Here is a 17,264-nt window from a genome sequence, read left to right on the forward strand (position 1 = left end):
ACATGTTCCAGATGTTTCGACGTTCCTTGGCCCCGTCCGTAGCCAAGCTTGACGGCTACGGAATCCATTGCTGCAGGGGTCAAGTGCTTGCGTCAAATGGTGTACATTTCCAGGATCCCGGGTTTCGCTGAATTCCAAATTGCCATTGCTCATTCGTCGTGTTTCGAGTTCCTCCATAAACTTCCTTGCCCAGTCATCCCAAGCTCAATAATGTCCGAGTCGTGTTCGATATTGATCCCAGCCTTCCATGTCATCCACCCCTAAAAAGATCGGTACTTCCACAGTAAACTTGCGCCTTCGACTTGCAGCTGCAGAGTCTCGACTATTGGTGGCTTGTCTCGTAATCGTTTCGTCAGCGTCGAGTGCGCAGCCTTTAGGAACCGCCTCTTGAACCGTCTCCAATCCTCGTTGGTAGGTTTTCGGTTCAACTCTGCCGCCTCCTCCTCGCTATCGGTCCCGCTCTCGCTTAGATCGTCATCGTCCTCATCAGCCTCCTCCGTCTGAAGGGGGTAGTACTGGAACTCATTCTGGTGAAAGTGCCACGGGTTGTGGATGTTGATCCCCAGCTCATTGTCAAACTTGAACGAGTAGTTGTGGTGAAAGAGCTGCAGTCCGTAAGGCCATTCGGCCATGGGAGGGTTCGGGTGAGTGCACTGAAACTCCTCATGGACGACAAATAGGACCTTTTTCAGTCGTGGGAATCGGCGAAGCTTTTTGATAAACATGGTCATATTGTTCCTCGATACCTTTCCGCTGAGCATGGGGTGAAAGATTCCCGTCGCAAAACCATAGGACGTCCCGAGGGCCACTTGGCGCATGTTGTCTCTCATGAAATCCACTTGTGAAAGAAAGTGCAGGGCTCTTAGAAGCCGCCTGATGAGTAGGTAGGGTTCAAGCAGGACGACATCCCGTACAGAATCGATGTACTTTGTTGTTCCAGATAACGTCAGCCTCTTGTAGCGGTGCAGCACGTATGCCCGCGACTCTCTGCATATGGCGGCCAGCACAGGCGGGGGCTCATTGGAACTATTCGCAAACGTGAGCCCTGTCGATGCTGGAGTTTTGAAGTTGGAGTGCGGAGTATCGAGGACTTCAAAAACCCGCGGCTCTGGTAGGGCATACGCCCATACCATGGACCGCAGCTCTCCTGGTAATTTGACAAAGGACGGGAAGCTCGTCGACATTTCTTCCTCGCACGATGGAGGATCAAGGTCAAAATTGACTCACCTTGACTCCTCACGATGATACAAATACCCGCCAGGCCAGCCAAGGAGAGGGGACCATCCTACTATCCCGGCAGAATGGCGTGGCTGCTCACCTCCGCAGTCACCCCACGATTTGTCCCCATATCCTCTAGGCGAGCTCTCCCCGCTGGACAAGTCATTCACCTCGGCTTAGTAGAGGTAACTGCGAATGGATGCCTATCTAACTACGCCATGGGGGATAATGTTGCGTAAACGACCACGTTTTTGCACGAATGGCGGGGGAGTCTTTTACATCCGCGCTGCTAGGTTGGTGGTGCTCGGGAAGCTTGTTTCGGGTAGAGGCCGATGAGTCCATAGATACTGGACGGAGCAGATATCTTCCGCTGGATAGAGGTTGTCGCTGCGACACCGGTTCTTGGCAGGATGCTAGAGAGAGTTGCATTCTTGGCCTCAATGATCTGCGATGTAACTGGTGGCGGCTTGCAGCGGGACGGGCCATGTGCCATTGTAAATGGGATTGAGGGTGCAAGATAAGTGATGGTGGGCTGATTCAACAACCCACGATGTGTTGGTTGGTGCTCGTCTCGCGAATCACGGCTCGGAAATTCCGACACCGGAGCCTTAGAGACCGAAATAGAGTGACTTGAAGAGCAACATGGATTCGAGGATCTTGAAACGACAAGGAACATCTCGATTGTTGCGTCAACCAACAGCAACTTACATCGGACTTAGAAAGTCTCATACCTACCCTGGAGCGGATACTAGACCAAATTTGTCCGACCGGTGATACACTTAATCCGGACAACCCACCTGACTAAGCAAGCTCCAACCGCGCGAAGCGGAACCGCATAAAAATCTCGATCGCGAGCTGAAGCTACGCTTCCCTTTTCTCTTTTTCTTCTTCGTGCGGCTGGCATAACCTGAAATTTATATTCTCCGTGTTGCTCGAATCCCTCATCAATGGATCAAATCGCAGCGTCAGTTGTGCCCCAGATTAATCATAATTGCAGGCCCGCCCTACCATCGCTTGGTTCTGGTGCTTTTGATGCACCTCAGTCGTGGTTGGGAGGCAGGACATATCCAAAACCTATGCTCTCGTGTGAAGTCAAGCTGTGATTGCCTCGCGCAGAAATGCGCAATGTTTAAACTACCTAGAGAATCGCAATGTTGTCTTGGCCAGGAAGAAGAGGATGTGAATGCTTGACGAACCGACGTCTTGACCTCTATTCTCTACCTGGACAACGACATTTTGTGCTGCCTCTTTGTTATTGAAACCCCAATTACATTCTCCTTAAGCGCATGGCCATTTCACTCTGAATCGCATTCAGGTGTGTCCTGGTATCATCACAGGAAAAAAAAAAATGTGCCAAGCTTAACCCAATTCTTTATGCATAACATTACTCGTCTTCTCCAACCTTCTGCAGCTTACCCATCTCTCGCTTGGCTCCAGCCTCGCCAATGAGCTTCACCCGATCAAGCCGGACAGTCTCGCCATCGCCCTCGCCCTGCTGGACGTAGATGATTAGGGTTGACGTCTTTGTGAACTTGACAAAGCGCAGTCCAACATTGACCGTTCCGTCGTCGTTCCATTCCTCGGCATCAATGTCAATGATCTGTGTGGGCTCGGTGTCGTCGGCCTCGCTGAAGTCGAGGTTGTGGGGACGGTTGATGTACAGGTGGATGATTCCTGGTCGCATTGGCGCATCCTCGTCGTCTTTGGGGGGAAGCGAAGTAAGCTGCGCATTGGTTAGAGTGGTAGTCCAGTAAAAAACACGGCGCAACTTGCCTGGAGGGTGTGAAGCTTGACAGTCGACTGGAAGGGAATGAACAGAAGAAGCTGGTCGTCGGCGCCGCTCTGGACAAAATCCTTGGCTGTTCCCTTGCCATTGCTCAGTCCGCTGGGCTTGGACTTCTCAAACAGAACCCTGACGGAACCGCTCTCCTCATCTGCGTTGAGGACCTCGAGATCTCGAACCTCTATTTGGTCTGTGATGTCGCTGTAGCCTCGCGGGATCTCCGCGCCCTTCCAATTGCCTCCGCTGCCAGAGGCGGCGCTCTCGCCGCCGAGCGAGTCCACCTCGGCCGCCAGCTTCTGAACCATGGCTTGGAGCTTGGGAGGATTGGCGCCCTGAACCTTGTCGATCTGCTTTCCGTCCAGGAAGAGGAGAAAGGTTGGTAGGGCCGACACCTGGTATCTCTCAGACAGCTCTCCCTGTTCTTCGCTGTTGATCTTGACAAAGGTCAGGATGTTTTCGCGGGATAGTTCGTTCGAGAGTGTTGCGTAAAGGGGGGCGATCTGTTTGCAAGGACCACACCAGTCGGCGTAGACTAGAGGAGGAGCATTAGTTAGCTTCTTTCCAGGCAGAAGGCGAGACGCGTTGCGGTGTTGGACAAGTTGCCGCAAGGGCATGGCGGGGCATCTCTGGAGAGGCAGAGGCAGTTACTCACAGTCAGCGACGACGATGCGCGACGACTTGAGGAGCGCATCGAACTGCTGCGTAGAGCCTATCACAACGGGACCCTTTGACATGATGAGAGCTTGATTTGCGACGGTTGCGACTGGGAATATGACGGTGTGGCAGAGACAGTCAGGAACGGGGTGAATGCTGATGAGATCCCTCCAATCGCCAGAGCCGGTTGGAGGGGTCATCGCTGTATCGGGGCTGGCGTCATTTGACCAATCACTCGGGTCAAAACTCCTTGCAAACTATCATCGAGTAGTACTTGATCAATTCGTACACAGAGGTAGGATATGCGACCTTTTGTCTTTTTTTGCTCAGTAGAAAGTCATCCAATATCTGCTTTGCCCTAGATAGTGTGTCCCATCTTGGATTGCTAGGTTGTGATAGACATGAAAAGACGTCGATCAAGATCTGCTAATAATACACTCTTCCAACCCTCAGTTGCCGCCATTGCGGATTGGGACAACCTCAACTACCTCCAAGGAAGGCGGCTGTGCGCCCTGAGGAATCTTCATGTCTTCGTCGGCATACATGGACGCGTAATCTTCTTCGAAAAGTTCCTTGATGATCTCCCAAGGTATAATATCCTCCTCGCCCATGAAGCTGACCTGGGAGTTATCCCTAACCTTCAAGAAGCGAACGTTGTCGCCCAACGCGTCACTGTGTTGGAGAACCAGCTGGAGTGTCTCGCAGAATGGGAAGATGCAGCACATGTCATGGACCATGTCGAAGCACCATTCGGGGTGATCAGTCAGATCGAGAGCGACATTCTTAATCCAGTGGATGAAATGCCCGTTATCTCTGATCTGGTGCCATCTGATGGTTTGCCTGTCCCACCAGAAAATATCCTTGGATATATTGAACCAGAGGCTCTTGTAGGGACTTCCGTACGCTCCAAACAGAAACCGGCCAATCTTCTTAGAAATCCTCCGTGCTTCTTTGCAGGCTTGGGTTGAGGGTGGCGGTTTGTGATCGACCACCATGGGAATGACACCAGGCACAATCGAAGTGGCCCTTGTCTTGAAAATTCTTGCTTCTCCGAATGAGTACTCCCAAATGATGGCTCTGATCTCTGGAGGGAGCTTCTTGAAGAGGGGGAAGGTCAAAGGTGTCGGTTCCGTTGTCAAAGTTGTGTCAGCGGCATCTTGATGCGGGTTGATGGTTCCGATCTCGGTTCTAGAATGGAGCAGTCTGGAGCCTGGTGTATGTGTCAGAGAGGAAGACATCCATCGATATCGAGGGGAAAGTGATGCATACCGTTGCCAGTCGTGATGTTCACTTCCTAAGCGAAGCCGATTCTAGGCAGAATGCATTGGACTGTTGTGAATGGGAAGGTAACGATATTCCACACGCAAGAGACTAGAGGAGGGCGGGGCGATTGCCACGGCATGGCAACGGAAGAAAAAAGGCGAATGCCTTGAGTGATTAGTGCAGCAAGAACGAAGTGAGGTAGACAGATGTTGGATCTGACCCAACGTGGATGATGAAAAGGTAAAAGATCTAGAATCAGATGGATACCTAGGTAGATCTAGAAATTTAGGTACCCTAGGTGGAAGGAACTCGAGGCTGGAGGAGGCCTGAGTGCCTTCCCGGCTGGTCTGGCATTGCAAGGCAGGCGGAAACACCTGGCGTACCCGATTTATGGACAGTGATTCACTGTGAACCGAGCCTGGTGCGCCGTGGCACCACCTCAACTGCTTCAAGACGAGGAAGAGGAAACTCACGTTCATCTTCCGAGCTTGAATCTGAGTCTTCTTCCCAATGATCATCCTCCAAGGCCTGTTTCAAACCAGCCCAATCCATGTTCCCCCCTTTGTAAACACAAACCGCCCGCTTGTCGTCTTCCTCGATACGAAGGAATTCAACATCGCCCTTGTCCAATGAGGGCCCATATGACATGACCAGTATAATCCGTTTGCAGTTGGGGAAATAGTCCAAAATCTCCTTGAGCGAATACAAGTTCAATTCGTCACACGTGCCGCGCCAATTGATGGCTACGTTCTCGATCTTCGCCAAGTCGCGGTCAGTGCAACAGGCTTGGAGTTCAAGATATCCAGACATCGTATGGTCACAGTACAGGATATCCTCAGACGACTTGAACCAGAGGGACTTGATTGAGAGACCTCGTGCGCCGAAGAAGAGCTCTCCATATTGTTGGGATAGTTGGAGAGACTCCCGGCACGCTGCACGAGATGATGGCGGCTTGTGATTTATGACCATTGGCGTCCAGGTGACAAGCTCATCTGTCCAAGGGACCAGACGAAAGATCTTTGGCCCTCCAAAAGAGTACTTCCAGATCATTTTTCGCACCTCTGGAGGGAGCTTAATGAACTGAGGAAACGATGAGGCTGGGGTTTCGGTTGCGGTCGCGGTCGAATACGTTGAAGTGACAGCAAATGGTTGTCCGCCGGGCCCTCTGATTTCAGTCCGTAGGCACAGCGATTGAGACGCTCACGACTTGTTAGTTAACGGACAGGAGAGAACCGGCGGGATACACATACTGTTACCAGGTGTCAATGTGAACTCGGAAGTGATAACAAAGCCCACTTGTGAAGAGTGAGAGGCCAGTTCCTCGGGAGAAACGGAAATGCTATGGGATGCCCGAGAGACACCTCTGCCGAGAGACGCCATGTCATCTTCCTCGGCGGCCATATTGACCGTGATGATGATGATATTTAGGTGCTGAAGTGATCAAGATGGTAATGCTGATGACAAGATGATGAAGAGGATGTGAAAAAGGTGAAGTCTTGTTTTCTTAGTAGAAAGGGGGGAGGAAGTGGCAATGATTCACTCACGGCGAGCACTGCTTTGCAGCTGTCAACAGCTGCCGAACACGCGGTGCATCCGCAACTCCATCTCAAACTTGCACACATGTTTAGATTTTATTTTCCTGGGCACAAGGCAATTTAGATAGCAAAACGCATGTTGCTGCTGTTGTATTGAGTAGATATCAAAGTTTGGTGACCAACACTCCCCTTGACCAGTTTGTAACTCTGTCACCCTCACTCTACCCATTCAGATCGACAAACAGGAACAATTAGAAAATAAAACCATTGTACCTAAGTCATTGCTAGACTCATTACAATCTTGCATTTCAATGGCCCGCAAACAGTGGCTGGTGCAGGTATCCGTTCGAGTGTCCAGAAAGGGTGATTCACAAGGTGACCGGCCGACGGCTGGCAGCTGTTGACCTCAATTATATCAGTGAAAAAGAGAGAGAGGAGAAAATACCCACAGTTTAATGAATCACAATCATGCGTACTTTTTGACCTATAAAACCCGTGCAACGCAGACACGGCACAAGAGCACCATTGTGCATACTCTTGGCTTCGTCACTCCGAGGTTGGTACGCCCTTTGCATGCGCTCGCTTTCTTGTCAGCCTTGAAGCTCTTCGAAATAGAGATTTTCCTGGACCAAGAGCTTCTCAACATTCATTTCTTTGTCTCTCCTTCTTTGTTTTGATTCGCAGACAGTCGTCATCATGGATCGCACCTCGATCGATGGGAGACGTAGAACCAAGTCTGCGACTCCATCTGCAAAATGCCCACGAAAAGGGGAGACTCCAGTCAAGCTCCGGCCGGCCTCGCCTCCAAGGAGCAACCCATGGAGCGTAGCGAACAAGAGAGCGGCTAAGCCCGCCACTGACAATTTCCCACCTCTCCCGAAGCCGCAGATGGCGCTGTCTTCCGTCGCGACATCTACGACTGGGAGATCCCGGAAATCCTCAATATCGTCATTTGAGCCACAGTCCAGAGACGAAGCAGCGGTGGTCGCTGTACCTGGATCTCCCTCATCCAACACGTCTAGCACATCCCGGCTCATCCTGGAAGCAGCAGCATCGAGAGCAACAGCTAAGTCAGTGAACACAACCACTTGGTTAGGCCAATCACTGACCATTCCGCAGTCTCTGGAAATCCCCATTTGGAGCCGATGTGGTTGTACGTGCTGGGAAAATGGAGTTCCGAGTCCATCGCAACATTGTCACACCCGAGTCTGGCTGGTTTCATGACCACTTGCCACCACCCAACACAGTATGACTTGATCTTCTCTGGTGGTTGACAATGACGAACTGATTGTTCCTAGGATGGTACACCAGTTGAGATTCACACGGATCTTGCTCCCGAAGCAGTCGGACATTGCTTGCGATTCATCTACACAAGGGGTGAGCACTCCCAGGTCGAACCCCCAGGGTGAGCCTGAGACTGACAAAGTGATAGAGATCGAAATCTGCGAATACAGCCATGATGATCCTTGGAAGACGATCCACCTCCCTCGTTGTGTACTGGGATATTGCGCAGCAGTCAATCTGCGAGTGCCCAAAATGATCAGCTACCTACTTCGAATCGTCGAAGACACATCAGTCCAGCTTGGAAGAGTAGTCAGAGCAGAGTATCTCCACCGACCCCTGGGATGCTCCGAATGGAACCAGTTCTCATGGTACTACCAAGCCGCACTGGATATTCTCGCCTGGGAGCGGTCCAAAAAGCTTATGAGGCCTATGCGACTGGCCCTGGCGAGCGTTCTCGATGCCATCCTTTTTTGGTTGATGCGACAGCCCTTGTTTGTCAGTGTTCTTCAGACGACCTGGCATAAGGTTTTGAGAGCCAGCGTGATGGATATTGCTGAGTACCGACAGCTCACGAGAGATGCCAACCCCTTCACCAACAGTGCCCTCCCTGACGAGGCGGCAATCAGAAAGATACTCGACGAGGTGGAAGAGGAGAGGAAGCAGTTCAAGATACAGACCAAGAAGAGACGAGTCTTCACAGAGAACGGCCTGATGTTGCAAGACGGGAACATGGAAGCTTTGGGAGCTGAATTTGGGGGCAGCCGAGGCAGACGCGGCTCAATGTGAAACGAATGGATGGATGCTCCTTTGAGCATGATGCGTTCTTGCGGAGAGGAGGCAACGACCATCGGAAGCGAAAAGGGAACAAATGTCGCAGGCGAGGAAGCGTGTGTTTGAGACTTGTCCACATATTGAGGCTTTGTATAAATCCCACACATAGACAGGTACATAGACATAGATTCATCGAGCTTAGAAGAGCTCTCGGCTTGGAGGTTAACGGATGGTAAATGTGACACGCAGGCGAACTAACTCATCATAAGCATGACAAAATTTAGAAAAATATCATCAAATAACATAATAATTTAGAAAGATTCCCCTCGCTGTTATGATATTTTATTAACCATAGTTAGATGAGAATAGACTAATATGTATCATCTCTCGTTTTTCCTTAACGCAGGTGAGTGAGATTGCTCGACGTCAGCGTGTCCTACACGCAGCCCGACGATCTTTCAGCTGTGGCGCTAGCGACTATGCCTGGACATGGATGCACGATCACCCCAGTAATCAATAAAGGCGGGTAAGCAGACTTAGCAGAGCGATATTTATTTCTTCATTCTACCTTGATTATTCTCAAGAACGCCTATTGTCAATTAGATCTGGCCTAGTCACCATGGCTGATCCAGGCGAAGGCCAGGGACGCTCTTCCCACGTCCGATTCGCGGATCAAGAGTATTATGTGGTTTGTTTACCCCGACACAACAAGACTCTCACGCTCACCTCATGCTATATAGAGACCTCGACGACCTCATAGGCAGGACTCTAGAACTCAGTCTAGACGTGGCACATATGAGAGAGTCGAAATACCCATTGAGAGGCCTCGGGCCCGCAATGACAGTGGGGATAGGCCAGGGCCCCCAGCCACATTCCGAGAAGAAGTGATAGTGAGAGCATCACGGCGCTCTCGAGATGAGGCAGATGTGTATGATGATTACACCGACTTTCCTCCTCCTGATGCCTCGCCTCGGAGGCAATACGAGCCCACCAGAAGGTTTACCGAGTCTCCACGGCCAATTGAGGATGAGGAGGACACGCGAAGAGATGCCAGGCGAAGAAGCTCATACAGCCGTTCCAGAAGCCGATCAAGGTCACCAAGCCGCCGCCTCTATGGAAGTCCTCCAAGGCGTGATAGGTACAGGTCTCGAGAGACTTCGCGCACCCCTGGATACGATGGCGACAACTTTCGTTCATACAGAGCGGGTAGCTTCTCGAGTGATGAATGGGATCCATACGACAAGTTCAGTTTCGCATCGCAGTCGCTATCCATGACGGAGTCGTCAAGAGACGGGGACTCTGATGCTGAATCTCCCGAGCCTGAAGAGCAGCCTCCCCCGAAAGTCGAAGTAGCATCGGCTTCCAGTTCCCAGTTGACGCTTGTTCACTCTTCACTGTACACCGGCAATGCTGAGATGAGCGGATCCCATACCGCGACTCTCAAGGTGGTGCATGATGCGACAGTCCAGAAACACCCTCTCTTTAGATGGCTGTGAGTTTTATGTTCTGGAGTTCACTTGGCTGAGCTCACCTCACTGCCATTTTAATTGCTATGAGCTAACCCTTGAGTAGTCATATTCCCCAAGACGTGATGAACTTTGACAAGTTCTGGGTGAGTTCCTAAGCCCTTTAGGCAAGGGTTTGCATCTAATCCTCTAACTATAGGTTGAAATCTCTCGCATTTCTGGCCTCACAGCGCTAGAAAAGAAGGCCATCACCAGACTCCGTGCCGATGTCAAGAAGACATGCGCAAAGTCAAGAATCAATCCGAAAGGCGCAAGGGTCGGGTACCTTGATCCAAAATCCATTGAGGTGCCTCTCAAGACATTGAAGCAAGGGACCACGACAACCGACATAGTCACCGGCTCTTCTCGATGGATTTGTATCCCTTACTTCTCTCTCGAGAAGTATTCCGGTTTGCTAGCGGCTTCGAACACGTCTCTTTTCCCTCCTCAAACACTACTGCAGGTGCAATACTCTCAAATCGCCGAGCCCAGAGATATGGAACAGGCTGTATGTCGGTTGGGCAACGCAGACCGTGGAGAATGTTTTCACATCTCTCAACTTTGGTGTCTTGTCATCGATAATAGTAAGCTTGGAATCTATTATGCCGTGGAACGATTGCTGATCATGATGGAAACAAACAGGTTTGCTAGTCACTTGTGGAACAATGGCGCGAGATGATCTGCTTGGCCAAGCCTTGGAAATCAAAGAACAGCCCTCCCGTGCGCTAGCCACTGAGGCCAAGGGGCGGATTCTTGTTGCCTATGGCGAGTCAGTAGTGTGGCTTCTCGAGGCAGAAGAGTGCCAAACATGGTTTGTGAGTCTGTTTCTGCCATCTGGCTGGGATATCACTAACAGCAACAGACGTTCTTGTCAAACTTTCAAGCATTTTGGCCCAAGATTCCTGAATTCTGGCACAAGGACCAGGTGATTACACCCGAGACATGGCCAAAAATTCTCAAGTTGGCGTCCACAGCTCGGTCGTTATCGATCAAGATTATCATGAAGCTGGGGTATGCTGCCGAAGCATCTGATGGATGAAAGACATAACTGACGGTGTACAGCTCCCAACCCGATCCGCCTCCGCGTTCAATCCTTCGTTCAGAGCCCCAAGTTCTGTCAAGCTCCTCTGGCAAGAAAGGAAGGCCCAACGTGAACAAGTTCTTCCATGTTCTCACACTAGCTTCAAGAGGTCTCACTACCATGGCCGGTTCAGCGACCCTTGAGGCTCAGCTTGAGGCAGCTGAGAAGTTCATCACAGCCGAGACCACTTACTCGAACCGGAAAACATACGCATCCTGCAAAGAGTCGACCAAGATGGAGTGCTACCTGTACTTGGCTGGTCTAGCGGATCGTGTGGAAGCCCAGGGGAGTGACGAAGTGCGGCGGGCGTACGAGGAGAAGATTGACATTTTCAACGCGGCCGACGTCATCTACAACTTCTTCCTCCCTGCGGACTTCGAGGGCCCGATGGCAGGCAAGTTTTGGGGTGCTGTTCGAACCATGATCGAGGTGAGTTAAGCCAGAGGCTGGTTGATGACATTGGCAGGCTAACTTTCGAAGCTCTCGATACTGGAACCTGGCTTCATCCAATCAAGCTTCGAAGACACCCTCAACGATGTTCGAACATCTCTTCGAAGCTTCACCCAAGACCTTTTCGCATTTCAGACAATCATGGCATATTCGACCGAAGAGGAGCGTGTTGGAGTTGACCTGCCGCCCGAATTCTCCACAGCCTGGCTCTACATTGTCATGGGTATGATTTACGGCTCCAAGGACGACTTCACCTGGAATAGCCGGATTAGTCGAGCCAAAGACTTGGTTGAAAAGGGGTCCAAGAAGCTGCTTCAAGGCCTCTCTAACAAAAGTCTCCTGGACCGAGCCTCCGTGTTGCCTCTTGAAGTGTTATCGCTTGTCACGATGGGCCTGTTGCAGGATCAAGTTGGAAAGTCTGATGATATTTGCGACACATACTCACAGTACCTCAACTCTCTTGTATGCGCAATCGATAACTTCGGCACATCCAGTTGCTAACATCTATCTTGCAGGACAATTCTATCACGTCACAGCCGTCAGATAGATCACTCCAACGCTACATTGACCTAGTCCAGCAAGAGCTAGTAGCAGTGAAGCGAACGCTGTGGAAGCAAAAGAACATCATCTGCCGCGTTCGAAACTCTTTGACTGCAATCGGCACGGAGGAAATCGTTATCCGCCAGCTTGAGCAGACCATGTTTATGAAGGGCAAGGAGAGGCAGTACAACAAACGCCATTATGCAGAGGTCTCTCCCCCGAACCCACCACCACAGTCGTATGGGCCGGAAGAAGACTATGCGCCGCGGGTTGAGTATGCATATACGCAAGAGGTCACACCACCACAGCCGGCCAATGACTACATGGGCCTAGATGATGACTTTCTCTACGACATGACGACGTCGTCGAAGCTCTCGCCCACAGATGCAGGTGGTCTGCGTGCCCTGTTATTTCTTGAATGCTCAAGACTCATCGAGCAGCGTGAGTTCGAATTCCGACGCTTCACCGAGTTTACCAAGGATCTCGAACGTGGATTCGCATACAAGATGGACTTTACGCGTGACCGACAGGAGCGTGCCATCTATGCCTTTACACTCGTCACCATCATCTTCCTGCCCATCAGCGCCGTGTCCAGCATCTTTGGCATGAATACAACAGACATTCGTGATATGGAATATTCACAATGGTTATATTGGGTCGTTGCGATTCCTCTGACGGTAGTGGTCATTATGGCCGGCCTGCTGTTCATGGGCGAACTGGGCAACCTGGCCCGGTGGTTCTTGAGACGGTCAGGACAAGGAGGGCAGGGCATGTACGGAGGGCCTTCGATGATGTCGCAAACAGCCGAGTCAGCGGCATTTTGGCCTCCTCCTCCACCTCCTCCAAGAGAGGAGTATGTGTCGCCATATGAAGGGGGCCCTGGAATGCAAAGGACACAAACTCAGGTATACTATCGTGCTCCGTCGACAAGGGTTCGCCCATCTCGGAGAGTGGGAGGATATTAAGTAGTAAGAAAACAATTTGGCATTGTTACTTAGGCGTATGGCCATAGACTAATCCTAACCATCCATAACCCGAAGCCTAACCTATCCATTGGCTAAAGGGGGTCAGCTCACAGGGGTCGTCTTGACAAAACACTCGTTGCTTGGTAACTCAAGTTTCAATTTACCTCGACTCCTTTTGCAATATATACTCCGTCTTATACATTTAACCATCTCGCCATAATCCCAAAGTCGTCAATCATGATACAAAGGCCGTAAAAAAACATCAAGGTCCGATTCTATACTCATGACACACATTGTTTCGTTATCATCGGTAGTATTCACGCTCTCGGTCCGAGATGAAGATGCGAGTGCGATCGTCCTCTATCATCCTCCTTGGGGGTGATACCCTTCGAGGTGGTGAAGGAGCGGGCAGAGCCCTCCGGGGTCCATCGACATAACGGTACGTGTCGTAGCGAGGCTCAACAGGGACCGGAACAGGGATAGGGACGATCCTCTCGCGCTCGATGATACGCTCACGGTCATGGTCGTGAGACCGGTGGCTGTGTCGGCTGCGGGATCGGGACTTGGGCTTCTTCTTCTTCTTGTGAGGCTCAACGTCGACGGCAATGACCTCGATGGGCTCCTCTGGCGGGGGCGGCGGGGGCTTGGGTTTCTGGACGGGCGCAGGAGGAGGTGGAGGAGGGGGAGCGGGCTTGATCTCAGGCTTAGGCTCAGGCTTCACTTCCGGCTTGGGTTCGGGTTTGGGCTCTGGCTTGGGCTCCTGCTTGGGTGGAGGCGGCAGCGGCGGCCGTGCGACGACGGGCGGAGGCGGAGGAGGTGGAGGTGGAGGCCCGGGGATGATGGTGGTTACCCTTCGACGGACAATGCCATAGTCGGGCTCAGGGTGCTGGAGATAGAGGCGCTTCTTCTCATAGTGCCTGGTAACTAGAAGTGCGAGATGACGTCAGTGACGGTTGGGTTGAGGCCGGACGGCACGGCGACGTGCAGCGAAGGAGAGACATACCCATTTCGATGGACAGGGACGAGTCGTAGTATAAAAAGATTTGAGACGCAGCGGCAAAAGCCAAAGGAGGCGGTTTGCTTGCCTTGAAGTGATGGACACGGGTCGTGGTGGGGTCTGCTGGTGATGAAGATGGTGGATGGTGGACGGGGAGAAAAGACGAAGGATGACGATCTTATATGTAAGAGGTTTGGGGGAGGGACAAACAACAAAGACAAAGAAGCACGCGCCATCCCATGTAAAGTGAGTTGGTGCCATCCAAGGCCCGACCGAGGACGGCCACGGCCCAATGCCTTAGTCCAAGCCATCCCGAACTTGGAGGTTGTCACTTGAAGCTCTATCGGTGCCTCTCCTGCCCAGTCACAAGCCGTCACAGGGCAAATGACGTCGCACATGCGCATGCACGTCAGCCCCCCCGCTCTCTAACAAACCAGATTTCCATCCCGACAGCGACCAGGGGTGCATCTGCCTCTGGCACACCTTTTTCAACGCTTGTGGATCTTAGAAGGGCCATGTGACTGGCTTCCTTCGTGGTCACGCCTGGAGAAAGAACAGCTGGATCCTGGACCCTGAAGTCGAAAAGGATGAGGGGAAAATGGCGCTGGCAGGGCTGAGCTGGCTTCGTTGGGTAGCGGCTTATGGAACGAGTGGTAGAATCTTGGCCGAAGGATGCCCATGGCGACATGAGCTTACTCCTCTTTGGGAATTTCCGAGATGCGGAATTCCAACCGTGGGACGAAGGAAAAAATTCTCATGTTGTGTTTTGCTTGGGCATTGAAGCATGGATGAATCAGAGTTGCTGATGCCGGTGGGCTCTTGATGATGTGGCATGAGGTTTAAATTCCCTCAGCCAAGAAAACACAATATTCTTTCCTGTTAACCGAGTAGTGTTCTTTCTTGACGCCCAAAACCTTGATAGGATGGAATGCTGGACGTGCCGAATCACGGCCGGAGCCGGCTTCGGAGATGTGGGGTATCACACGGCGACGCCTCCCGCCCGACAGTCTCCAATATTCCGACACCTCGTCCGAGATTCTATCAACTCAGAGTCCGAGTGTTCCTTCTCCTGGGCTCACCCCATGGAAGGCCTGTTCACCCTGACGATCGCTGCATCCCACCGCCTCCTGAAACCGCTCCGATCGAAGCGACCAACAGGGGCCCTAAACCACAAACCTGGTCGATTTTCATTTGGAGGTCGCGCGGGGGGGTTCAATTTGAAAGGCTATCTCCCCCAACAGACAAGCAAGCAGGCAAACAGACAAACAAGCAAAGCAAATACGAGCTCATCTGCAGATGTGGCTGGCTAGATCTTCCATCGAGTCTCGATAGTGAAACCTCCAAGAAGCTGACCAAGACGGTACGAAGCAATATATTGCCTGCCATGAGGAGACCCTTGCTCGGTTATCCGACGACGGCGGTGCGGCCGGTGAACCAGGACAGAGTAAAAAAAAAATATATTCCGTAATGAGCAGGATCAAGCTGTCGTAAAATCGTGCAGAGATACAAGTCGGCCGCACCTCGAAAAAAGAAAGTTGCTCCGCGAAAAAGAAACTCAAAGTAACAGAACCAATGATATCCGTAGCTGAAGGTCTTGGGCTGGCGAGTTTGGGGGAGCTGATCTCTCCTGAGGCGGGCGCTAGATGCGGTTGTTGACGAGGACCCTTGATTCTTGGCGATGTGTCTTGATCCCAACTCAAATGCGCTACAATCTTGAGGAAGCCCGTTCGCCATGGGAGTGCAAACTATATTGTAAATGTAGTTGTACACAGTCTTTTGGAAATTATACTCGTGATTAGAAACCCATCAAGTTTTCTGAGAACCGACTCTCCACTCGTTCTCAGCCACCGAGCGGAGAGGCGATGCAAGCCTCTATGATTCAGGGCCGACTTGACTGGTCAATGAAAGATGCGGCTGGCTTCTCAGTTTCAACCCCCATTAACGATGAACATGTTTCGAAACGGCTTTTGGCTGATGTTGAAGGGATACTTTCACCAGCAGCGAGCGGGACTTCATCGATTCACAGCTTTGTAGGGATACAGGCACTTGGATAGTTGGAATAAGAGCTCACTAATGCCCGACTGGCTGTGTTTCCATGCCGTCTCAAGAAACTAGATCATATAGTCATTTTGCATTGGCATAATGATATTAACATAGTGATTGATGCGTTCTATCGTAGTGACTGAGAGTGGGAAGCCTAACAGTCAGTAGACAGGAGAGCCTCTCAAAGCAACTCACTCCGAGGCAACATGCCATCTGCTCAAAATGACAGTGACTAGAAATCCTCTTCACAGACGGACTCTTTCCATCTCCGTCGTCGAAAGTTGGTTGCAAAAATTGAGATGCATGTTCACACTTTCGCCTGTTGACACTCGGCGCTGAAGAGCTGCCTGTTCCAGGGCGACATTCCTTAAGCTCAAGGGAGTGAATTCACTGCAACGTGCATCTGTGGAAAATCGGGCCAAAGGAATCTGACGGACGTCCGGGACAAAGGACACTCCGAGGCTGGACGTCTACTGAATGAAAGCGTTGTGTGGACAGGCGGGCTGCGTGACTCCTTCGTTGCGAACCTAAACAGCTGCTTCCTTGCTAAAAAGTCTAGCCGAAATATGATTGTGTTCTAGTTCAAGTCTTGTAAGTAAGTATACGAGGAAACACAACTCAAATGTATATACTAACGGCGCATTGCAATTAAGCATGTGGTGGGTTGATATGGATGGCAACTTGACGAAGAAGCTGGGCAGCAGGATCAAGACTGAGTTGGCTAAGTCATCACGATGACTAGTTATCTTGCAAGTGAACTTGATCACCGTGCAATAATTGATACCTTTATCGAAAGGGACTTAATAGGTTATGGCAAGTAACCTTCAACTCTGAGAACAACCTGGTACCTTTGTAAGTGTTCGAGGTACCTCCGTAACCAAACACTGATAACCTAGACTTTGAATGATCACAATTGCAATGCCGAAATATGATCCGTAGTTAGGAATATGCCTGCAAGCGGAATACCATGGAAATGGTTATACCGGCACTCCCATATGAACTCAATTCAATTGCCGGCATCTCAACCTCGGAGTTGATATGCGCCCATTCCCACGACGTTACGGCCCGCTAGACCGTGTCTGCGGGCGGACCCGCACCAAGAAAGAAAATAAAGGGTCGGGATCGACTGCACCTCAGGGACCCAAAAGGTCACTTGAATGCAGGGGCTAAAGAGC

The 17,264-nt window shown here is 51.2% G+C and overlaps 4 protein-coding genes across 4 annotated transcripts; 1 reads left to right on the forward strand and 3 right to left on the reverse strand.

The window, feature by feature from the left end:
* Window positions 1-260: 260 nt before the first annotated feature.
* NECHADRAFT_74680 (uncharacterized protein) lies at window positions 261-1,184 on the reverse strand (the record flags this gene model as incomplete). Its single annotated transcript, XM_003054155.1, has 1 exon — window positions 261-1,184. The coding sequence occupies one exon, from the start codon at window positions 1,182-1,184 to the stop codon at window positions 261-263; it is 924 nt and encodes a 307-aa protein (XP_003054201.1).
* A 1,272-nt stretch (window positions 1,185-2,456) lies between these two features.
* Window positions 2,457-3,735, reverse strand: NECHADRAFT_103119 (uncharacterized protein; the record flags this gene model as incomplete). The annotated part of the gene is made up of 3 exons (XM_003054156.1): window positions 2,457-2,941; window positions 3,013-3,533; window positions 3,654-3,735. 3 exons carry the CDS (start codon window positions 3,733-3,735, stop codon window positions 2,603-2,605), a joined length of 942 nt encoding a protein of 313 aa, XP_003054202.1. The 3' UTR covers window positions 2,457-2,602.
* A 5,525-nt stretch (window positions 3,736-9,260) lies between these two features.
* NECHADRAFT_31433 (uncharacterized protein) lies at window positions 9,261-13,049 on the forward strand (the record flags this gene model as incomplete). The annotated part of the gene is made up of 8 exons (XM_003053441.1): window positions 9,261-10,000; window positions 10,081-10,120; window positions 10,174-10,597; window positions 10,656-10,832; window positions 10,898-11,024; window positions 11,076-11,523; window positions 11,575-12,006; window positions 12,060-13,049. Coding segments are annotated over 8 exons (3,378 nt in total), but the record flags the coding sequence as incomplete, so codon positions are not given.
* A 304-nt stretch (window positions 13,050-13,353) lies between these two features.
* Window positions 13,354-14,056, reverse strand: NECHADRAFT_74683 (uncharacterized protein; the record flags this gene model as incomplete). The annotated part of the gene is made up of 2 exons (XM_003054157.1): window positions 13,354-13,973; window positions 14,053-14,056. The coding sequence occupies 2 exons, from the start codon at window positions 14,054-14,056 to the stop codon at window positions 13,354-13,356; spliced, it is 624 nt and encodes a 207-aa protein (XP_003054203.1).
* Window positions 14,057-17,264: the final 3,208 nt, after the last annotated feature.

Source organism: Fusarium vanettenii, assembly GCF_000151355.1.
Source record: "Fusarium vanettenii 77-13-4 chromosome 1 genomic scaffold NECHAsca_1_chr1_3_0, whole genome shotgun sequence".
Lineage (NCBI taxonomy): Eukaryota > Fungi > Ascomycota > Sordariomycetes > Hypocreales > Nectriaceae > Fusarium > Fusarium vanettenii.